General features: G+C 39.2%; 1 protein-coding gene across 3 annotated transcripts in view; it reads right to left on the bottom strand.

The window, feature by feature from the left end:
- The window catches only part of gclc (glutamate-cysteine ligase, catalytic subunit), an 85213-nt gene that overhangs the window by 20916 nt on the left and 38734 nt on the right, over positions 1-25563 (bottom strand). For all 3 annotated transcript variants that reach the window (XM_020528099.2, XM_048596508.1, XM_048596509.1), the window contains exons 5-12: positions 19268-19381; positions 16639-16697; positions 8280-8416; positions 8127-8201; positions 5881-5997; positions 5642-5780; positions 1238-1350; positions 444-536 (exon numbers count right to left, since the gene is read on the bottom strand). In XM_020528099.2, the coding sequence (XP_020383688.1) occupies positions 444-536; positions 1238-1350; positions 5642-5780; positions 5881-5997; positions 8127-8201; positions 8280-8416; positions 16639-16697; positions 19268-19381 (847 nt within the window). The remainder of the gene's footprint in view (positions 1-443; positions 537-1237; positions 1351-5641; positions 5781-5880; positions 5998-8126; positions 8202-8279; positions 8417-16638; positions 16698-19267; positions 19382-25563) is intronic.

The following is a 25563-nucleotide window of genomic DNA, read 5'->3' as shown; positions in this document are numbered from 1 at the left end:
GGCTGGATGAACACAGCAGGCCAAGCAGCATCATAGGAGCAGAGAGGGGATTCTCCAGCATCTGCAGTTCCTACTATCTCTGATTCGATTTTAACCCCACTGCGAAGCCTCTTCTAAGGAGCCTCTCTGCTCCTATGATGCTGCTTGGCCTGCTGTGTTCATCCAGCCCTGCACCTTGTTGTCTCGGATTCTCCAGCATCTGCAGTTCCTACTATCTCTGAACTCAATGACATGCCAGGCAAAGTCAAAGTCAAAGCTGACAAAGTTAACCATGCTGCTGTGCCTGGAGTACATTTAAGCCAGAACATGCAAGGACAGAGATTTTCCTTACCTAAAGAGCATTAGAGAACCAGATATTTTAAAGAAAATGAATAACACAAGCAAACAAACTTGACTTGTATTAAAATTTAATACAATTGTTTTAATACAATTACAGTACTTACCTCCATCGGTCGAAATTCCACTCTCCAACCAATTTCAGAATTTGGGGGTGGAGGCTTGAATCGCATGGTTTGCCAATTTGTGGATTGTATGTTCTATAGGTAGTCAATTGCACAATTAATTTTTAAAGTTAGTTTTCATAAACCATTCAATTCCCATTACACTTTCAAAATTTTATTCAACAAAATGACTGTTCACTGTTTATATGTTCAAAATGACCGACAATCAAATTCCAGTTGACTTCTTTCTGGCTAATGCACAAAATCAATGCCATAGAAATAAGCTTTTACTTGGGCTGCTCTGAAATGTTAACAGTTAAGGTAACATTCTATTTTAAACGTGGTAAAAAATACTTTTTTAGCTGCGTCACAGCACTAAATTTTTTTGCAAAAATGATGAAAACTGAAAGGATTACCTATCCCGTGGCCAGCATTTCTTGGTTTAGCGGTCACCACCTTTTCCACCCCCAACAGTGCTCTTCCTGCTTCCTCACTGCACGAAAATGCTAAATATCCTCACTGTGAACACTGCCATGCTGGGGTTGGCTGGTGAATAGTGCTGTCAGGATGCAATGCTTTGACATTTCAATGGATTTGCTAAAAGTTACACTCTTGAGAAAGTTTTTCAGAGCAGATTTAAAACTAAGTAAATCAATGTAAAAACTAGGACAAGTAAAGGGCAGAGAGCGAGAGCAAGAGCTTCTGGTCAATCACAGAACAGCCTAGGAAGTTTAATCTTAGCAATTTGAAGATGCCTCATCACCTAACACATTGCTACTGTTAATATTGTAGGTTACCTCAAAGTGGTCAGATTCATTCGCGTCATCCATGTTTATCTTTTCGGCATACAGTGTCAAAGGATCACGAATAAAAAGATGAGCTATATGTTGTGCTAGGAGATGATCAATACCTGAAAAACATATTTCAAGCCTCAAAAATTTTTCTTCAGTACAAAAGATCAAGCATTAAGATTAAATAAATCATCATTACAGATTTTTGTGTTTCATAGGGATATTCGGCAATCCACTAAAAATTAAGTTGAGTGGGTCTAATTGGGCAAAGACAAGTTATATTACGTGCATTCAATTTGAACTTTTGCAACTTAACTGTAAATAAAATAAGTATCATTTGGAAAACAGGGAAGCAGAGTTAACTGGTGCACTTGAGTTGCTTTGTAAGATAGATGGTGTAGTTAGAAGATACAAAATGGAGATGCTGCACTGCTACTATTATTAAGTGTAGAATTAAAACTTCCATTTTGCAATGCCTTTGATGCAGTAAAATGCCCCAAGGTACTCCAGGAGGATAAGCAGGCAAAACTTGACCAAAGTGGACAAACAGACATTAGGGTAGATGATAAAGAGCTTGGTCAAAAGGGAGAATGTAAAGGATTATCCTTACAAAGGTGAGGAGTTTAAATAGATTTGCAGAGCTCAAGATCAAAACATCTGAGGCATGGCAGCAAATGATTAAGTGAAAGTTTCCCTGATGAAGCAGAATTGAAGCAATGCAGAGCTCAGAGGATTAAGGATGTTGCAGTACTGAGGAAGGAGGGAGCTGTTTTACTGGAATGGACTCCACGTGAATCATGCTGTGACCAAAACTGCATAATTAGGGATGTGGATAGGGCTTTAACTAAATTGGTGGAGGGGGACATGGTTTGGGCTCAGTTGGAAAATTATGGACACGGTTAAACCAGGGATAGCGTGGATAGAAGTGGGCTCAGCAGATGTTATTAAAGTTTCCAAAACAAATGACAGGACATAATATGGAAAGGCTCAGGCACTGCAGATAAGGGGTCAACTATGGAGAACGGGGCCAGTCAATGCAGAACTAAGGGTGTTGTACTTAAATGCATGCAGTTTACAAAACAAATTGAAATTGGTCAACACAAACGTTGTGGGCATTACAGAGATGAGGCTGCAAGGACATCGGGGCTGGAAACTAAATATCCAAGCATATGTGTCCTATCCAAAGGACAGGCAGATTGGCAGAGAAAATGGGGTTGCTTTGTTAGTAAGAAATAAAATTATATCAAAAGAAGTGATAGAGTCAGAAAGTGTAGAATCTCTGTAGGTAGAGTTGAGGGACAGCAAAGGAAAAAAAGACCCTGATAGGAATTATGTACAAGTCTCTTAGCAGTAGTCAGGAGAAAGTAAGTCAGGTGATAGAAAAGGCATGTAAGAAAGGCACAATTACAATAATCATGACAGACTTCAATTAGAAGGTGGACTAGGAAAATTGGTTGGCAGCAGATTCCAAGAAAAGGCATTTGTACAATGTCTACGAGATAATTTTTTTGGAACAGTTTATGGTAGAGCCCACCAGGGAATAGGCAATTCTGGTTGTGGCGATGTGTAAAGAGACAGACTCTATTAGGGAGCTTAGGGTGCAAGAACCCCGAGCGGGCAATCACTAAATGTTAGAATTCACTCTGCGGTTTGAGGGGGGAGAAGCTGGAATCAGATGTAACATATTTCAATTCAATAATTTGGAGCATCCGCAGGCCCATGGCTCAAGAAAGGATTATACCGTTTAACACTAAATTTATTTATTTTGCTATTCTTATGTTAAGATGACTGTAGTGCTGAACTTTTTAAAAGTTATTTCTTTATTTTTGTAATTAGGCACTTTGTACATTTTTCACTTAACTCTATCCCATACTTGAGTAAACTTGACAATAAAACCTAAACCTAAAAATTCAAAAATCTTAAAAAGGTAACTATAAAGACATGAGGGAGGAGCTGACCAGAGATGTGTACAAGAAGCGGGAAGGCTACGGAAGATTTGGACAGGATAGGAGAGTGGGCAAAGAAGGGATAGATGGGATACAATGTAGGAACTCGAGAGGTTGTACATCCTGTAGAAAGATTAGAGGCATAGACTATTTTCTAAAACAGGGAAAGACTTTGAAAATCTGAAGCACGTAGGGACTTAAGAGTCCTTGTTCAGGATTCAAAGTTAACATGCAGGTGCAGTTGGCAGTTAGGAAGGCAAATGCAATGTTAATATTCATTTCAAGAGTGCCAGAATACAACAGCAGAAATTGAGGCCACACAGACTGCATTTGGAATATCATGAGCACTTCTGGGTCCCATATCTAAGGATGTGCTGGCAATGGAGGAGTTCCTGACAAGGTTTACAAAAATGATCCTAGGGATGAAGGGGTTGCATAATGAGAAACAGTTGAGGACTCTGGAATTGAGAAGGATGAGTAATAGAATTGATTGAAATTCAGAAAAGTCAGAGGCCTGGATAGAGTGGATTTGGAGAAGATATCATCTACACTATTAGAAGAAATTAGTATCCAAAAGGGCACAGCCTTAAGGTGAAGGGAAGAATCTTTAGAACTGACATGGGGAGGAATTTCTTTAGCGATAGGTGGTGAATCCGTAGAACTCGTTGCCGAAAAAGTCTGTGGAGGCCAAGTCAGTGAGTGTGTTTAAGACAGAGATAGGTAGGCACGTGATTAGAAAGGGAATGAAGGGTTTCAGGGAGAATATATGAGAGTAGGATTGAGAAACATATCAGCTATGATCGAACGGTGGAGCCGACTTTGTGAGCAGAATGGCCTAATTCTGCTCCCATACCTTATGGCCCATACTTAAAACATTTGAGAAATAGGTAAAGACGAAATGAAACAATGGAATGAACAGTTACTTACGGTATAAGGTTTTGCAAATTGGAATGGTGTAACCCATTTTAAAAATGAATTATTTAATTTTCAGTACAAGTACAAGTACATGACAAGTAGTCAAACACAATATTTCAGTGGTAAAGTAAAAGGAGGAGTGGGGTCAAATTGAACTACAGCATACAGATGAAATTCAGATGCCATTCTTTCTTTATGTTTCAATCAATTATTCACATTTATAGTAGAAACTGCAAGGGAGGGGGAGCAAGAGTGAGCAGGTGCACAAAGGGAAGTGAGCTCAAGGGGGCATGCTTCGGGGGTGGGTTGCAGAGGGGAGCAGAGCGAAGCGAACAACAGATGTGGATAGATGCACAAATTTGCAGAATAAAAATTACATCAGATATCAGGCTCCCTCACTACTCACCAGACAGATAAATAGCCCCACCCACTGTTCAAAAAACTATTTTAAAACCACAAAAATATTCTGCAATGTTTTTTACTGCAATTATTTTTGAAAATCTTTCAAGTAGAAACTATCCAAAGCCAAGAATTCAATCATTATAACTACCTTAATAGTACTATTGTACAAAAGCATCCTGGGAAATTAGGTGTGCACAAGCTCATACTCCAAATGAAATTTGTTTTGTTAAAAAAGCAATTTGACAGAAACTAATGGCTAGATTGCATGAAGCAAAATCCCTTATAAATGAGTTCATTAAATTGATGGTGTAATGGTTACTGCTTTGGACACAAGATATACATGAAGATGACAAGTGTTTTTAAAAGAATATTAATTAAAAATTGCAAACTGTTATGTGGTGACTAGTCTACAGACATTTGTTAAACAGCTCATAGTACCCAGTTTGAGGTGTAACTACCATACATTATGAAGAGGACTTAATGAACAATATTCAGATAGTGTAAGAGTCGAACTAACATTGTTACCTGTTTTTAAAAATCAAATACTGACAATCAAATCAATACTGGCACGATAGCTCAGTAGTTTGTACTGCTGCCTTAAAGTGCCAGGGACCTGGGTTTGAATCCAGCCTCAGGCAACTGCGTGGAGTTTGCACATTCTACTTGTATCAGCATGGGTTTCCTCTGGCTGCTCTGGATTCCTCCCACGGTCCAAAGATGTGCAGGTTAGGTGGACGGTCCATGGGAAATACAGGGTTACAGGGATAGGTGGGGGGTGGGTCTGACTGGGAAGCTCTTGAGGGTCAGCGTGGACTTGATGGGCTGAATGGCCTGCTTCCACACTGTAGGGAATCTATGATTCTATGACAAGGGGTTTTAGATCAACACACTACTTCATGATTTCTTCTTGAAAGAACTTAGTGCAAATGTCTTGCATGGTTGTAAATTTAAATCTTGGAACAATACTACAAAAATGTTGTAGGGCTAAAGGCAGCATCACATTTGTACTGGTTAAATGTATCAATACTTTAATGAATGAAGGCCTTAATTGCCTTCAATTACACCATCATATCAACACAAGGCAACTTATAATTAGAAAGTTGACAAAATGTAATATCAGATTTTATTTGAATGCATCCTTTATTACCTCCTTCTCGAAGTTGCTTGTAGATTTCATCATCGACTGTTAATTCTAGGTCATTATATTTTTCACCACATTTCGACAGGTAACTATCAATGGAGTCATACCTGGATTTACTGATCCTGTACTTGCTGTGCTTACGAGGCTGCAGTTGCAATAAGCACAGCATAAGGTTATCAAGCACAAGATTCCTGCCATGCAGGTTAATATGACAAACGTTAACTCAAAATTCTCATGTTAGTTACCTCCAAACCTCTTTCTTCCCTGGTTCGGTCATCTACAGAGGCTGAAATTACACCCCAGCGACAATCAATGTCAGACACGTAACCTCTATAAAATGGTGAAGCAGCACTCAAAGCCATCTGAAAGGAAAGTTGCACTTAAAATGTGTTGGGGGTAAATGTAGAGTATTTGCAATTCAATTCAGTGAATATTCTATGAATATTACCATTTTTTGATTTTACACAATGAAGGTAACAGATAAGTTTTACTTGGATACTTATATTAAAATAAACATCTTAATATTACAACACGTCAAATGTTAACACTAAGCTACTCTGTTGTAATTGTCAGTCTACATGGCTGAGTAATAAATAACATGCAGAAGTGTTGAAGATTCTGGTATATGGCCCCAATTTTATAATACTTATTGTCCACTTTTGGATAAGAAAGTTGCGTTAATCAATGGAACTGTTTAAGCCACAGAGCCTGATTTCTAGGGTTTAGCGTTCATGCGTATTTAGATGTGAATCAATAACTTCATTAGCTTCTACACAACGTAATTTTATGAGACAAGAACATTAAAAAGTTAGAAATCATGAAGAGCAGTTTTGAGCATATCTACCGAACTAATAAATTTAACATTTCTCAGAAGACCGAGGCTCTTTTGCAAAAAAAAAAGTAACACATTACAGGTTGCATGAACTGCCATCTAGATTTTGACATGGCTGTTGCTTTCAATAGTGATGCCATTCAACTGAACTGAACAGGCATAGTTAACAGTAACTGTTTTTAGCCTAGCTCAGACTTTCACTTGATAGAGATGGAGATTGAGATCAGAGAAATGCCTCCGCATTGAGGGTACAGACTTCCATGACATACCTAGAATGTTTAAGGGAGCTACTCAACCTGACAATTATCAAAAAATATTAATTCTCCCCATTAAAATTAAAAATTACTTAATAATTGCACTTTTCCATTTTCCCATACAATTTCAGACTGACTTCTGGTTGTAGATAGTCTCCAAAAGCCATGTTTTGTTTTAAACAAGATATGAAAAGATACTTAAGATATTCCATAAGAGCTGATGCATTACAAAGCAATGAAAATAAAATTAAAGGTTTCACATTCCGTAAAACAAAGGTATATTAAATTGATTAAAAAGCCACTAAGCATAATAATGTTTGAAAAGTTTTATCAGCCTGACAAACATGATTCAACTACAGCAAGTTAATCTCATCAGATTAACTCATCCAGAATATTTACAACAGTAACTATGCTTCCATGAAGTTATTTACAAAGAAAGATTATAGGACATGCAAAGGGCAGCTCAGATTCTATTTATATACATGTTCGTGCTTGATGTTATACTACCACTTAGTGTTAAGTATGAGCTATTGCAACTAAAAACAATCTGGCAGAAAGATAGAGGACAAACGAGAAGTATGGCCAATATCTATCAAGTCCTCAATGTGCTATACCAGAATGATTGAGGATTTGATATTCTTCCCACACAGTAACATTAAGTACAATTGGTGCATCACTAAAATCAAGGTTACAGTATTCTTCAACTTGAAGCAGGGAAAATTATTAATAAGTTGTGGTCAAAGCTCATCATCATATACCCTTTCTATAAAATTACCACAGACAAGTTCAGGTTTGACTTGTGAACCCGTCTCAGTGAACATCTTGTTAAAACACAGTATTAAAGCTCACGCAAGTAGAAAAGGCTGAATAGGGTACTAACGTTGCTGGTACCTACAAAAATGTCAATATCTTGCCAACATCAGTCAGATAACGGGACAAAAAAAAACAGGAAGACTATTAAAACTGACGAATTCTGACAGTAATTTTCTTTTAAGTAAACTCGAGTTAGTAATTCTAAGCACTCTATTATAAAGCAAAGCAAAATATTTACAGATAAAAAAAGTGCTAACTTTCTTTCTAAATAAACTGTTGACTGCTGCCAGATCCACACAGTTCAGAGACATGAAGACTATTGATTGGAAAGGTGCTCATTTAATTAAGTGGAAATTGCAACATTGAACTACATTGCATACAGATTACTCAGAGATTCTCAAACTCAGGAAACAAGTATCAAGATTTGCAATTCCAGACGTATGTATCTGCTAATGTTGGTTTTCTATGACTGAACTTAGGGACACTCCCAATTGACAATATTATATAGCAAGTTATCAATACAAGTGTTAGTATCAGGAGCATTAAAATTCAGAATTAAATTAAGAACAAAACACGAGTCTGATGCACTTACCACAATAGGGCAAATTGTGGCGAGCTGATCATACAGATACCTGGCTTCCGAGATGCTACATGCTTGGAATGTCACCTATTGCAAAAGAGGCACAAATAAGAAAGCAAAAAGATGAGAAGTTAAATGAACACACATCTTGCAACTGAAACTCACCTGAAGACAGCAATTGCCCATACCAAACCCCATAGCGTCCATATAGATGTGATCAGGTTTTGTTGCTCTTGCTGCTTCGCCATCATCATTGACAAATTTTTCAACAAACGGAGAAGAAACACATCTGTCCTTATAAACTGCAAAGGAAAAGAAAATAAATCTGACAGCAGCTTGTAGAAATATTGCATTGAACTAAACAAAAAGGCAAATAGCCTACTGCATCTTTCCCAAATTTCAGCATTTAATTTCTCAAACAACTGTTAGAAGTTTTTTGTGGACATGATCAACCAACATCGCCATGCAAACGGTGTTCTGTTTACAGATTGTTTCATTGTTAGTGAAGAAGACAAAAATAATTTCCAACAACAAACAGGCCAACTAATACATCAAATGGCAACATGGGGGCCACCTTTAAATGTTAACATTCAAAATATTTGGTACTAAGAGTAAGCTGATTCACAATTATTTGTCTGAATACATTCACTTTAACATTTGCACCTAGGAACGACCCAGTATGGTATTGAGCCATCTCGATTAGAATGTTCTGTTGTCATCCTAGGAGTGGTCTTGATGACAATTCTACAGTCCTTTGTAGCATTGAAGAATGACTCTCACATGACTGATACCTAATGGTTTCAGAGTCAAAGTACAGATTAAAATGGATTAAAATAGATAACCTTAAAAACCATTTCTCTCTAACTCCCCTACCAGACACTATTTTAAATGTGACATTCAAGACAGAGCAGCATTGGGCTCAACAGAAAATCCCTACATTTCTGATTCAAGCTTTCAACCAGAACGACTTATCGGAACAGAATCAGAATTTACAACACAGGAGACAATTTGGCACAATGTCTGCAATGGCTTGTCAAAGAGCTTAGTTCCATTCTCTATTCAGATCTTTCAACCCAACTAGTCAATGCGCCACAGAAGCCTCCTTTTTTGGAAGGGATAACAAAAATGTCTCTGGCATTTTCAGGTAGACACGGATCTCTCACTTATTAGATGTGATCCTTCTCTGCACCTTCTCTGTAGCTGTAACACTAGTTTCTGCATTCTGTTCTATTACCCTGATGTACTTACGCAAGGTCTAATTTGTCTGGTTAGCACGCGAAACAATGTTTTTCACTGTATCTCGGTACAACGCTAAATCAAAATATCCCACTGAACTATTTTTAAAACAAAAGCCGGAATGATCCCTGGTGTCCTAATCAATACCCACTCTTCCATCAGCATCACAAAAAAGAATTGTTTGGTCATTATCATTTTGTTATCCACAATCATGAAAAAAAAATGTTGTCAATATGGATGTTGCGACACTGAGTAACATGAGCAATCCAGAATCTTCCTCTAATCCATCATCATAGCCCTCTATTCCTTTCTCAGATTCATCTAGCTTCTTTAAATGCATCCATATGATATGTCTACTTTTCCAAGTGAAGTTTCACCTAAATTCCCAATCGGATTTATTTGGTGATTACCATTCTGTATCTCAATTATACTTAGCGACTTTTATTCTTTGTCCCTTTATACCCTTCCCCAACAAAACTCTATTAATCTTAACACAAAGTTTTAACTGAAATCAGTAGCCATAATCTTTGAGGAAAAAGGTTTCCTGATTTCTACAGTATGAGAAAGAGCACAGACTGATTTTACTGCTAAATAACCTGGATTTAACTTTATTAGAAGTATTCCTGGTTCTTGATAACCCCCAAAAAAGGTTCCCGACCTTATGCCATTTTAAACACGACAGTTTAGTCAAGTTAGCAATATGCAATTAGATTCCCATCATGAATTTAACAAGTGCAATTCTGAGGTTACAGCTCCACTCCCATTGAGCATTTGTATCCCACTGGATTTGCATCTGAAATGGAGCTCAAATCCATAATCTTGGAATTCAGAAGATCCTTGCCAGTTTAGTGTGTTATACTTAACATTAAAGCTATACAAAAGTAGACATCCCAAATTAAATTGGAGTTAGCTAATGTCAGTCAAGGCAGCAATAAGCCACAAAAGACTGCAGCACACTCAGTTTGGTGGCAAGGGGAAACCATGGCAGAGTTTCCAGTCTTTCAAGCAAAATCCAGTAATTTTGCCATGCTTCAGCATGAAAGCACATGAAGAAGCCTGGAAAAAAAAGGATTTATTAAAGTAAATAAAACACAAGAAATGTGTGGTCATCTGGGATTTTTATTCAAGAGCAAAAATTAACAAGCACCTGTCCATAAATTTCAAAGTAACCAAAATTCAGAGAGAGCTGCTGTTTAAGACATGTCTAAGTAACACCTAATTCAGTGAAGCAAAGAAACAGTATGGAAACACAGTTGAGGTGGCTAGTTCCTGAGGGCACAATCTGGCCCAGTGTGCTGTTTGCTTGGTCGACAGATAAGCAATGAGAATCCCTGCTGTGAAAATCAGTTTTCTGCTGCAGGAATATAAAAGAAATCACACAATTGAGAGAAGGATTGAGATGGCATTACAGGAACCTAACTCACGGCATCAGACTTCCCTCAACTTCAGAACCAAATAAAAATGAGAACATGTACAATATCGCATTTTAGATCTTTTTTAATGAAGAGTTCAATAAAGTAAAAGGCATTGGTGCTCTGACCAAACATACAACTCGTTTGAAGAAATAATTACATACAAGCATAACTGGGTAAAGTTTTGTCTAATTTCAGAAGGGAAAGATTTAGCTGCAAGGTGAATATTAACACTGCATAACATTTTTGCTGATTTTCTACTACTGTCTAGCCAAAAGGTTGGAGCTGATGGAAAGTCAGTTGAACAGCATTCTTGCCCCAGAGACAGAATGCTATTTCCAACATGGTGTCCTACACAATATCTAAATACAATGCAAAATTTGCTGTTCCAACAGATATATTCTGTGCTTCACCAATGGCAACAAACAGGTTGAGCAGTGGTAAGCTCAAAAATACAAAAAGAAGCTTTACCAATCACAAATACCTTCCTGTTGCCTACTAGTTCTTCCACATACTCCATTGCAACTACACTTCCCTTCCCTTCCCTTCGCCCCAACTTCAGACACCCAAGTCCACAGAGCTCCTGATGAATAAATTGCCAGCAGCACGCTGATATTACAGTAATGAGTCCTTCCTAATAAAAAACTGAGCCTCAAGCCAATGCTTTGGAGAGGGTGCAGAAAAGATTTACCAGGATGTTGGCTGGTACGGGGGATTTTAAGTAAAAAGAAAGGTTGAACAGACTTGTTTTCACTGGAATGCAGGAGGTTGAGGGGCAACCCGATACAAGTTTATAGGATTGTGAATGGCATGAATGGAGTGGAAAGTATGAGGCTTTTCCCCAGGGTGGAGGGGTAAATTACAAGGGGATGCAGGTTCAAGGTGTGGGTGGGGGAGTGAGGTGGTAGTCGTCATGGGGAGGAGAGTTTAAAAGACATGTGCCAGGCAACTTTTCCACTGAAAAGGGTGGCGAGTGCCTGGAACATGCTGCCAGAGATGGTGTTGGAAGCAGACACAACAGCCGTGTTCAAGAAGCACCTGGATGAATACATGAATGGAAAGGGAATAGGAGGGATATGGATCCTGTAAATGAAGGCACCATTTGTCTTCAATCTCTTTCTCTGCACGTACCTATAGAAACTTAGAGTCAGTCTTTATGTTCCCTGCAAGCTTACTTTCATACTGTATTTTCCTCCTCTTAATCCCTTGATCCTTCTTTGCTGAATTCTAAACTACCCCCAATCCTCAGACATATTTTTCTCGGCTAATCTGGATGCTTCTTCCTTGGATCGGATACCATCTCTAATTTCCTTTGTAAAACATGGATTGGCCCTCTTACTCGTTTTGCTTTTGTGCCAGACAGTAATAAACAGTTGTTGCAGTTCCCCCATGCATTCCTTGAATGTTTGCCATTGCCTATCCATTGTCATCCCTTTAAGTAACTTTCCCCAATCACAGTTTCCTTTAAGATTCTGCACCCGTTTCTGAATCAACTACCTCACTCTCCGTCTTGATAAAAAAATTGTATCATGTTATGGTCGCTCAGCCCCAAGGGGTCTCACACAGCTTGATTGGCAACAATTCCCTTCTCATTACACAGTACCCAGTCTAAGATGGCCTACTCTCTAGTTGGTTCCTCCACACATTGGTCAAGAAAACCATCCCGTTATACACTCCAGGAATTCCTCTTCTATGGCATGGTGGCTAATTTGATTTGCCCAATTTATGTGCAGATTAAAATCACCAATGATCACCAGTACTCCCTCATCACATGCATCTGTAATTTCCTGTTTAATGCCATTACAAACATCACCACTGCAGTTTAATGGTTTACAGGACACTGACAGATGTTTTTTGCCCCTTGGTAGGTCTCAACTCTACGCATACACAGACTCCACATTGTCAGAGTTAATATTCTCTCACTATTGTGTTAATTTCCTCTTTAACCAGCAAAGCCATGCCACCACCCTTTCCTTTTTGCCAGTCCTTCCTAAATACAGAATGTCCCAGGGTATTCAGTTCCCATCCTGGGTCACCCTGCAGCCATGTCTCCATAACGGCAATTATAATCGCACCCATTTACATCTATCTGCACGATTAGTTCATCCACTTTATTGCAAATGCATTGCACATTAAAGAGACAAAACCTTTAAGCCAGGCAAAAAGGAAAGGGTGGTGGCATGGCTTTGCTGGTTAAAGAGGAAATTAACACAATAGTGAGAGAATATTAACTCTGACAATGTGGAGTCTGTGTATGCGTAGAGTTGAGACCTACCAAGGGGCAAAAAACATCTGTCAGTCTCCTGCAAACCATCAAACTGCAGTGATGTTTGTAATGGCATTAAACAGGAAATTACAGATGCATGTGATGAGGGAGTATTGGTGATCATTGGTGATTTTAATCTGCATGGTTTTTTAGCATGGTTTGTCTCACTCTTATTTTTCCTCAATAGCCCTGTTTGAATTTTGTCCTTTATTTCTCAGCCTATCACTTTTCTTATTCCTTTTTGTCCTTGCTCCCTCCTTCTGACTCCTTACATAGGTTCCCATCCCCCGCCATATTAGTTTAAACCCTCCCCAACCGCTCTAGCGAGCACTCCCCCTCGGACATCAGTCCCAGTCCTTCCCAGGTGTAACCCGTCCAATTTGGGCAGGTCCCACCTCCCCTAGACTGGTCCCAGTGCCCCAGGAATCTGAAACCCTTCCCCGACACCATCATTTTAGCCATGTAATCATCCAATATATCCTGCCATTTCTACTCTGACTAGCACGTGGCACCATTGGTAATCCTGAGATCACCACCTTTGAGGTCCGATTTCTTAACTTTCTTCCGAGTTCCCTGTGATCTTCTTTTAGGACCTCATCCATTTTTTTACTTCTATCATTTGTACCGATGTGTACCACGACCACTGCTGTTCACCTTCCCGCCCTCCAGAACGTCCTGTACCTGCTCCAAGATATCCCTGACCCTAGTACCAGGGAGGCAACATGCCATCGTGGAGTCTCATTTGCGGCCCTTCTATTCCCCTTGAGTCCCCTATAACTATTGCCCTGGCACACTTTTCACCCCTCCCCTCTGTGCAGAGCCAACCGTGGTGCAATGAGTTTGGCTACTGCTGCTTTCCCCAAGAGGTCATTCGCCTCAACAGTATCCAAAATGGTATATCTGTTTTGCAGGAGAATGGCCACAGGAAATTCCTGCACTACTTGCCTATCTCTCTTGCTCTGTTTGGTGGTCACCCATTCCCTTCCTGCCTGCACAGTCTGAGCTTGCAGCGTGACCACCTCTCTGTACATGCCATCCATGATATTCTCTGCCTTGCGGATGCTCCAGCTCTGAAACTAAAGCTTCCAGGAGCTGTAGTTGGAGACACTTCCTGCACACATGCTGACCCAAGGGACTGGAACTTTCCCGTCTACCACGTGAAGCAAGAGGAGCAAACCAAGGCTTTGAGCTCTTCTGCTATGGTTTACCTCTAAATTAAATTCAGTTATCCGTGGCTCTTCTTTGCTGGTCCGTGTACTACCTTAAGAGATTAGAAGCCTAGAAAAGTACTATAAAAGCAATGGGAGTTGTAAGGACTTACCCGCCTTACCTGCTACTCACTAATCAGCTCTCTCCCTTGCAGTTACCTGCAGCGGGACAAGACCAATCACTTTCCCTTGCTTGTGGTCCTCAGCGAACTTTTTTGGTGGGAGGGAGGGAAACACTGAAGTAGTACTTCAGGTTTAACTGCCCCTTTACAACACTCCCTCCACAAACCACTGTTTGGTAGTGCCAACTGCTCCGATGCAAACCGTTAGCCCGACTGGAAATCAGCACCTTCATAGTCCTTTGCTGGACACTTGTCTTCACTTGAACTCGGAGCATGTCTTGCTGATGCCTTCCTTCTGGTAGTGGTGACTGCGCCGATGTAAATCTTCACCCCAACTGCCAGTGTCCTCACAGCCCTCCGCTGGCATCGTCACAGCCGTCTTTAGGATTAATTCGTGAATTAAACCTGTTTCCTTGCGTAGTACCAAATCCACTATTGCCTATTCTTTGATTGGCTCTAGAATATGCTGCTCTAAGAAACTGTCTTGTACACATCATGAACTTAATCCAAGCTACTTTTGTAAATATGACTTGTCCAATCTGTATACCTTGATCATTGCTGTGCCTTTTTCATAAGCCCCCATTTACTACTACTTGTATACCATGTCCTACAGGGAGACTATGATTACAGGGAGTCTACAAACCATTCCCATGTGGTTTCCTAACTACTATTTCTCATCTCTACACACACTGAACCCTACATCCAGATTTCCAGAGCTAAGGTAACCTCTCTCTATTGTATCAATGTAATCTTTAATTGATAAAGCTACTCTTCCACCTTTTCCCATCTTTCTAGAACTGGGGTAATGGCCCCAGGACATGAGATAGGCCATTTAGGACTGAGGTGAAGAAACATTTCTGTACTCAGTGTAGTCAACTTGTTCAATTTGCATTTATAGAAAGCTATGGAGGCTATGTCACTGAGAGAATTCAAGAGAGATTGCTAAATTTTCAATATTGAAGGTATCAAGAGGTATGGAGACAAAGTGGGAATACAGCATTGAGACAGAGGATCAGCTGTGATGATACTGAATGGTGGAGCAAGCTCACTAGGGCCCAATGGAGTGCTCGTGCTCTTCATATGTATGCTTTTATCCTCTCTAATTTCTGTCCACTGTCATATGGCTAGGTTGTAGCTGCTCTCACCTGGTTCCATTCCAGTCCAATCACAGCCAGAAAAATATCACTGGCAATGGCACCTCTTCCCACTCTTATGCCAGGATCTATTCTATTATGTCGAGCTTATTATCTTAAAGACAATTGAGGAGTGTAATAATCAGATTGCTCATCAACATCCAGCACCAATGGGCAAAAATTTCTCCCAAACATTGGAAAGACTGCAGACATTATTTTTGGTCCACACTCCAAAATGTGTTCCCTATTTAATAACACCATCTCACTCCCTATCAATTCAACTGGGAGTGTCAAACCTGACCAATGATAAACCAATCTCACATTCATACTATCAATAAGGCCACCTACTTATACTTTGCATAGAACTGATTAACTTAGCCTTACCTCATCTGCTGCTGAAATTCTCATCTTTTAGTGCTAGACTCTAATATTCCAATGTACTCCTGGTTGGCCTCGCAAGTTTTAATGTCGGCAAACTGTTTACCTAAATTCACTTGGTGGAAACAAAAATATCACACACTCCTGAGGGATCCCATTAAGGTATCCTTTCCTTAGCAACCACCTTTCTCTCAGTGGGGAAAAATACTTTAAAATGTGCTGCCTTTGCATTGCAGCGTGCTATAGCAGAATGTACATTGCAGGGGATTTTAAGAATGTGCTACTCCCCTACTGGAATCACTGGGGTCTAATTTAAAAGGTCAAATACTGCCTGTTGCATGTGAACCCACAGTTTAAAGACCCCACTGTACAAGTGGCAGCCTGAACTCCCTGCTGTCAGCTCACAGCCCAAAACACCCGTCATTTCATTGCTTGTCAGTAGCAGTACACATGCAAGTGCAGACATGGACCCACGTTTCCCATTATACGTAGGCAAGAGTCCGGATGCCATTCATGCCAACTGACAGTACTGGTCCATTCGTGGCCGACAGACATCACAGGCCACACGATGTATGGGCAAGCTCCGGCAGCCATATTGTGCATGGTGGGAACAAGTACCATTCTTTTCTTTGACAGCTGTTGGCCCCATTGAATTAGAACTAACATCAAATAACAAATTAATTTTAGAACAGGCCTAAAGAAAATCAGAAGTGGAAGGAAGAGAATTTTTTAAACAAAAACTCAAGCAAGTCAAGTAATTTTTACTTACTTGGGACGTTAATGGCTATCTTTTCTCCGCGCCTGTGCCGAATATTCCTCGTCAAAGTACTGAAGAAAAGAAACCCAAAAGTTCAAACAGAAATGGGATCATGAAAATATATGTACACAAATTACTAAAGCCCCTGAACTGTGTATTTTTAAATTTTGTAGAACTTTAGTGCAAGAATTAGCTCATTTCAATGCTGTTCAAATAGAAGTAAGCTGGGAGTCAAAAGGCATACATTTTGAGAAAAGTGAACCCAGCTTGAAGAAATGCAAGTAGAAACTTTGCAGGAGGCAAATGTACCCCTCTAGAGATATTCCAATTGTGGTTAATTCTACTTTGAATATATTGATTCAGAGGCTAATGAAATGCATTGAAGAGAATAATATGTGCTGCCAAATATTTAATTTAAAAATCGACATATTTCCAACTTTTCAGGACAGCTATTGTTGGGAGTATGTATATTTCAATTAGAATTTGCTTTATTGTCACGTATCCTCACGAGTACAATGAAAAGTTTACAAGTCGCCATAAATGGCGCCTAGGTACAGAATTTTGAGTATAAAGTAGAAAAATAAAGAAAACAGTTAAAAAGTTAAACATTACAGTCCTTCTTACTGAAACGTAGAAAAACAAAGAAACAGTTTAAAACTTGAACACTACAGCGTATACCCAGACTGGGCTCACACTCCTCACAAGGGCTCAACCTTGCCCTCCACTCCCAGGCTGTCTGCTCTCACTGCCTTACAGCCTGTTCTTGCTCTCTCCACCGGCCACTCCTTGGGCTGCCTCCAACTCTAAAGTGGCTGCTGGCGACGAGTAAGCAGCTTCGGGCTGTGTGTTCCTCTCTCGCCGCAGGCTGCCTACTCCCACTCTCTTCACCCCAGGTTGTCTCAGGCTGCCTCCAACTCAGGAGCGGTTGCCTGTTGTTGCTACCGGCTGCTTTGGGCCTGCTCTCACCACCACTCAGGATAACTGCCATCAATTTCCGGAACCTCTCTTGTTGCCACCCTCCCCGCTACGTCCTCTTCTGCACTACACAAACTCACACCTCACATACGGTCAGTAGCTTAAACTAAGAAGAAAAAATAGTAGTGAAAGGAGGGGAAAAAAAGACAGTAAAAGCAGACGCGCAAATAAGCTCTGAGCAGGAGCCCCCCCATGCTGCACTGCTACTCTGCCACCATCTTGAGTTAATCCATCTACAGGCAGAGTAGAAAAAGAATTCCGTTAAAGCTTTACACATCACATGGTAGGTCTCTACAGATATGGTGTTTAATTCTGAACACCACAACTTAGAAAGGATGTCAACACTATGGAGTCGACGCTGAAAAATTTAGATTCCAGGATTGAAATAATCATGTACAGAAAACAGGAGAGCTGGAATTTTCAAAGCAGAAATAATTAACAGATGATTTGGTAGGAATGTTCAAAGTTCTGAGTGACATTTTACAGCATCTTGTGAATTAAATGTTCCAATGACCAATGGCTCTGCAACCAAAGAGAAGATGATCTAAACTCACTACATTTTAAAATGTCCCAAATGCACTTCCAGAATGGAAGCAAGTTCAATAGTAAGCTTCAAAAGGAGGTTTAGAGAAATCCTTGGGGAAAAAAAAAACAAACATTTGGAAGTGTTATAGGATTGGGAGTGTGGGACTACTTCAATAGATAAATGAACACAGGACCTTCTGTCCCGTAAGATTCTACAATTTATGCAAACTGATGACTTAAATTAGCTTCCAATACATCTTTTTCTCCTATAATTTACTTCTCCCCCAAATAAAGTCAGACAGACAGTCTTTGAAATCTGAATGCAATAGATTCTTTTACTTTAAAACCAACATCAAGCTAATATCTTTCTGCAAAAATACACCATTGATTTCCCTCATAAGAGTAACATAGGGCAGGGTTATTACAACCCAAGAACAAACATCAAATATTAAGAGGCAAAAGGGGGGCTCCAAAAATGTTATTCAGCATTTATTGATGCTTCCTCCACATACCAGGTGATACTAAATTTTAAAGAAAAAGGTACTGCCCAAAGCTTTCATGCAAGGTGAACACGACCTACAGTGTATGAAAATTTTTTTTAAAATGACTAAAAATTATAGGAAAGCTGCCCTTGTGTGTATGGTGTGCGCAGACTGCAGCCCTGTTTAGAATATAACAAGTATTACTGAAACAGGAGAGAAAACAGATAAACCAGATAGTTACAGTACCATAACATGCTTAACAATTCAGATTTTTAAAATTGAGAATGGACAATACAGGAAAAAGCCACTAGTGACTAAATAGTTTGGCTTTCACAGAGCTACCTCAATATTGCAACTACTGAACTATCATTTGGCAACTATTTAGCGATAAATTTTTGCACTCCAAACAAACTTGACTGAAATGGAAAATATGTAAACACACTTTCAATTGTAGGTGGCAGAAGTCCACCTCAGAAATTTATATAGTGTTGTGCTGCACAAGTGCTTAGACAAGGAGGAAGGCTGTCAAATTAAAAATTTACTGTATTATATGATCTTTGCAGATATATTGACATAACCTTATTGTACTAAAAATGCAGTTACATTTACAGTAATAACCACAATTTTGTTCATGAACATCAGGTCAGTTGTTAACTCACCTAAATCTTGGATGTTTGTTAATTGCTTCATCAGGAAAAAACAGTGATTTAGATGCTCCACTTTCAACTGGTTTCGGCTCATGTACAGGTTGTGTGAACTGATGACATCCCAGCCTGGAAAACATTTTTTTCCCCTCAAATGAATTTGGAAACTCTCTCAAACACATGCAGAACAAAATCTAATCTAGTCTCTCTTCTCTACCACAAAAGATGTGATGGTATTGCTTCTGTCATAACCACTTAACACTTGAAGCACTTCACTAGGGCGATTCCTGGAATGAAGGAGGTTGCGTTATGAGGAAAAGGTTGAGCAGGATGAGCATGAATCTTGCTCATTCTTCTAAAATTCACTGAGTAATTTTATTGAACCATGTAAGATTTGAGGAGCTTTACAGGGTAAAATGTAGAGAGAATACTTCCCTCACGGGGTATCAAAATTGGGAGGTACAGTTTCAAAATAAAAGAAGTCTCCCATTTAAGGCAGTGATGAAGAGGAATTTCTTCTCTCAAAGGGTCATTAGACTTTGGAATTCTATACGTTAGACAGCACTGCAGGGTGAACCATTGAACAAATTAGAACTGAGCCAAACAGATTTCTGATTAACAAATAAGTTGAGGGCTAATCGGGGCATGGTTAAAAGTACAGTTAAGATAAAAAACTTTTTCCTCAGATCAGCCATGATCTTATTGAACAGTCGTGCAGATGCAAAAAGGGACAAAAGGCCTAAATCTGCTCCTATTTCATATGGTCAGAGATCAGTGAGAGCTAAAGCTCTTCTGCAATTGAAGAATCTCCACAGCAATGTTTCTAAAATAAGAACTTGCATGTATCTGAATTAAGCATTCATATTCATCTTTACGAACAGATTTTTGTGACATCGTCTTATCAGTTGGAAGTACACAAATAATGCAAGATTTCTGAAATATTGCTCTATAGCACCATCCACTGGCCACATTGTACAGCTATATTCTAACAGCTGTATAGAATTCAGAGATACGAAGAACTGCCGACACTGGAGTCAGAGATAACAGTGTGGGGCTGGAGGAACACAGCAGGCCAGGCAGCATCAGAGGAGCAGGAAAGTTGAAAGTTGACGTTTCGGGTTGGGACCCTTCTTCAGAAATTCAATTCTGAATTGAGTTCTAAACAATTGAAATTCAGAAAACTATATCAGTCAGAGGTATACAACACAGAAACATGCCTTCAGCCCAACTCATTCTTGCTGACCAGGTTTCCTAAACTGAACTAGTCCTATTTGCCTGAGTTATCCCTCTAAACCTTTTTCTATCCACGTCCAAACGTCTCTTTAGTGTTGTAACTGTAACCGCCTCTAGTGTAATCAAATGTTGTGTTAGATTGGACAGTGTAAAGACCATATCTTTAAGTTTTCAGTACTTTTGATTGTGGATTCAAAACAGAAAAATGACATTTAAAAAAAAATGTGGAAAGGATTATTTCACTTCTTTAAAACAAAAACCAAGCTAACACATTTGCAAAGTACTGTTTGAAGTGCTCTTTATTTAAGCAGTAGGGTAGGTTAACAAGGGAGTTTGTACAAGAGATTCTTCTAGCAACAAATCACTGATTAGTCTATGGAATGGTGACCAATGTTTGGTCAAAAGCAAATTGACCAAGAATGATGCTGCTCTTTCCTCTGCAGTAAAAAAATTACTTAATGCCTGAAGAAAGCCATTTATTTCTCCTCATCAGTTGCTGTAAGCAGTGGCTTTTGACAAGTAGGTCGGAGACATTTAAAATGTGAATCACTTGCTTCTAAAAGAAAATGAAAGTACTTATAAAAGGAAGCTCGAAGAGCAACAAATCCTAAGTAGTCTCATCTCAGTTAACCCTGTAGACAGGGACTATTGAACAGCCTTCCTAATTTTCCCTTCCCCATAACACCACCTTGTGTCAGTCTGAGCCTGCATGTATTTACTACAGGAGTTTTATGAATGGGTTAGAGTATTAATTAGTAGAGAGTTGTATGTTTACCTGTAGCTAGAGTCAGATCCCAGTTCCCAGTAGAGGGCAGTGTACTTTAAGATTCAATGCAAAGTGCTGCAGAAAGTCTGCACACAAGGCAAAGCAGTTATCATTTCATCACTGAGCGAGCTGATCATTTACAGTGCTGGAGTTATAAGTTTGATCTTGCTCATGAGTGAACTTTATAATCCTCAATTCTGATAGGTTGCATCTTAGCAAGACCAGGGTTGATATCTTGAGGAAGCTGTACTACTACAATTGAGATAACAAGGTATTGAGCTGGATGAACACAGCAGGCCAAGCAGAGTCAAAGGTGCAGGAAAGCTGACGTTTCAGGTCTGGACCCTTCTTCAGAAATTGAGCAGGGTTTAAACCAGATGGACGTGGGAATGAAAACAAGAGTAGTTCAGGTTGGAGGAAAGCAAAACTGATAATGGGAACTAAAAAAGTAGGAAGCAAAATTAGAAGACAAAACAAAGAAAAGGCAAGCACCTAATAAGATCAGAGTGCAGAATAATGTTAAAAAAGGTAGAATTATTTAAAACAATGAAAGCATAGATTGAGGTAAATGGATATAATTTAATTGCCAATACATGAGAGATGTGATGTGACTGATGAATGACCGAGACTGCTAATATTCTTGCATATACAATTACCATTTAGGAACAATAGGCAAAGGAAAAGCAAAAGAAAAAAAACAAAAAAAAACAAAGGTGATGAGGTAGCATTTTTAAAGGATAAGACCAGTACATGAGAAGGAGGATCTTGGATTGAAAGATCAAGATATTTAATCATTTCGGTTAGAGAGAAGAAATCACAAGAGGCAAACATTGTCGGAATTGGTCACAGGCAAACAGTACTGGTAACATTGGGCATAGTTATCAAGGAAAAAAACATCTGAAGGTTTTGTAACATATGTAGTATACTAATGAAGCAGAGGGATTTAAATTTACAGAAGGACAGGGTAAACTTAAACAGAACAAATGTTTTTCTGAAGAAGGGTCCAGACCCGAAACGTCAGCTTTCCTGCTCCTCTGATGCTGCTTGGCCTGCCATGTTCATCCAGCTCTACACCTTGTTATCTCAGATTCTCCAGCATCGGCAGTTCCTACTATCTCTGAAATGTAGGAGTCCTGCAGCAGCACTTTGAAGAACCAGCTAGAGGCCTGGGTATTTTAGATTTGGTATTTTGTAATGAGAAAGAGCCAACTAATAACCTTGCAATAGAAGATTTGGAAAATAGTGACCATAATATGATAGAACTTTACATTAAGTTTGAATATGACAGATCATTCTGAAAACTAGGAGCTTAAACCTGAACAAGGGAAATTATCAAGATATGAGTTGGCTATGGTAGATTGGGAAAATACATTAAAAGATCTGACAGTAGACAAACGATATCTGGTATTTAAAATACTGATACATACAGTACAATATGCAAATGTTCCTCAAAGGCACAAACACCCAGAAGGAAAAAAGTAGATCAATTGCAGCCAGCAAAAATAATTGAATTAGGTCAAAGGAGTGGTTTATAAAGAAGCCAGAAATTAAAATGGCAAGCCTGAGATTTGGAAGCAATTTAGAACACAAAAGAACAACCAAGAAACTGATAAACGATGGGAAGAAAGAGTATGAATGGAAGATAGCAAGAAAGATAGAAGCAGACTGTAAATGCTGCTGTAGGTGTGAGAAGGAAACAGATTAGCTAGGACAAATATGGACCTATTACAAGTGAAGGCAGGGCAATTTACAGTGGAGAATAGGGAAATCAGCAAACTAAACAATTAGTTCGCATAACAGACAAAAAAAATCTCCTGGAAAAACTAAGCAAACAAAGGATATGTGAAACTGAGAAGCGGTAAGAAATTGTTCATAAAGAGACAGTAATTGAAAAGTTCACTGGATGGAATGCTAATAAAGTTTTGGACCAGATGAGCTTGGGCATGGGAAGAGCTAGTTCAGAGACAGTAGATGCATTAGCAGTTATCTTGCAAAATTCCACAGATTAAGCAAAGGTTTCTGCACTCTTGAAAGCAGTAAATGATAACTCCACTATTTTAAAAAAAAAAGGAACGGAGAGAAAATGGAGAACTATAAACCTTGGAGAAATATTGAAATATAAAGAATGAAAAGACGTGATAACTAGACTCTTGGAAATAATTGTAAATAGAGCACAGTCAATATGGATCCTGAAAGGAAATCATATTTGACAAACCTGTTGGAGACTTTTGAGGATGTTACCTGCAGAGGACAATTAAAGAGTCAACCACTTTGCTGTGGGACTGGAGTTGCATGTAGGCCAAATCAGGTAAGAATGACAGTTTCTGTCCCTAAAGGGACTTGTGACTCAGATGGGGGCCCTCCGCATCCTGCATCCCGCCCCCCCACCCCCCCAAAAGCAATTGACAATGGTTTCATGAAAACTTTTTCATAATTCCAGATTTTCAGTGAATTACAATTCCACTATCTGCCCTGCAGGATTTGAACCCAGCTCCCCAGAACATTATCTGGGTCTCCGAGTAATAGTCAAGTGGTGACACCACAGACCATTGCATCCCCCTATTAAAAATGTTCCAGAAGGATCAGTGCTAGCACAACAGCTGTTGTCAATCTATAAATGTTTTTTGAACGTGTGGATCAATAGAAATATTCCCAAATTTGCTAATAGCACAAAACTAGTTGGGAATGTAATTTGTGAAGAAGACACTAAGGAGATCTTATGTGGGTTTAGACAGGTTAACTGAATGGGTAAGAACATGAAACTTTGAATATAATGTGAATAATTGCGAAGTTATCCACTTTGGTGGAAAAAGACAATACTTCTTAAATAGTGACAGCAAGTGTGGATGACCAAAAAAGACCTAGGTGTCCTTGGTCATGACTTACCGGAAGCTACCATTCGAGGGCAAAAATCAATAAGGTAGACAAATTGTATTCTGGACTAGATCAGAAACTAATCAGAGTAAAAACATACTGGTTACAAATATGGAGAGGCTTGATAAGACTGCACCGGAACATTATATACAGTTTTGGTCTTATCCAAGGAAGGAAATATTTACATAGAACAAGTACAACAGAGGCTCACCAGACTAATCCCCTGGATGGCAAATTTGTCCTACAAGAAATGGAAGAAACTGGACCTGTTCTTTTGATCCCGAAAGTTTCGGAGAATGAGAAGTAATCTAATTGATATTTAAAAATCCCTATAGCGTAGGAAATAGGGGATGTAGATGAAAGGTTTTCCCTTGGTTGATAAACAAGAAACAATCTCAGGGGGGAAAAATCATGCAGACTACTTAAGGTTGAGATGAGAAGGAATTATTTCACTCAGAGGAAGGGGAATCTGTTAAATTCTACCCCAGAAGGCTGTGACAGCTCAATCATCTAATATATTCAAAATAAAAAGCACCAGTTAGGTTTGTGGAGACAAGCAAATTGAAGGGATGTGGAGATAGCCCAGGAAAGCAGCTTTGAGGCAGATGATCAGCCATGATCTCACTGAATGGCATAGCATGCATGACCAGGAAAATGGCCTATACTTTTTCCTATATATTATCCTTCCACTGCTTTCAGTGGTATAGGACAGCAAAGTAAATTTAGCACATTGCTGCAATTAACCATGAAGTTAAACAAATTGAGATCACAAGTCAAGTGTGGATCAGTGGATCATTACAATATGACTTGTCTGGATCTGCATGATAAAGAAATCTCCTCAAATACAGGAACAGCTCCCTAAGACTGCAAAGAGGAAAAAAAAAAAAAATCAGATCACATTTTACCCCTTACAATTCCCACCATTACCATTTTTGCACATTTATAGTTAACAACTCATTCACGCTTTTACTCCTTAGTTGGAGCAGCACGCTAGAAACCAAACCCCACTATTCTCACAGTCATCACAAAGTTAAATCTTTTATACAAGTACGCAAAATTCTCTAAAGTACTTGTCTTTTTGACCGAGGTCGATAGAAAGCTTGATCAGGTTTCAGTACTTATCAAGAATAGCCATTTATTATGAATAAATAGACTCTAGCTATAGGTAAACAATCATGGACGTGGCATATAAAACTCTACTAGTTAAAACTTTAAGTTTGTATAAACTCCCTTACATACATAGGAAGAAAACAACCACAGGGATTATGGAAAAGAAAACTAGGAAAGCAAGTCAGTCGTCTCCAATCACAGGATCTGCGGAGTTGATTCTCATGCTGACTAGAATACTGCTTCTTGGTCTCCTTCCCTGGATGCTTTCATTGGTTTGCAAGGAAATGCAGGTTGTACACTTCTCAAAAGGTCTGACTTATTCTTGAAA

This window comes from Rhincodon typus, chromosome 5, assembly GCF_021869965.1.
Source record: "Rhincodon typus isolate 14 chromosome 5, sRhiTyp1.1, whole genome shotgun sequence".
NCBI lineage: Eukaryota > Metazoa > Chordata > Chondrichthyes > Orectolobiformes > Rhincodontidae > Rhincodon > Rhincodon typus.
This window is presented reverse-complemented; position numbering and strand designations above follow the sequence as displayed.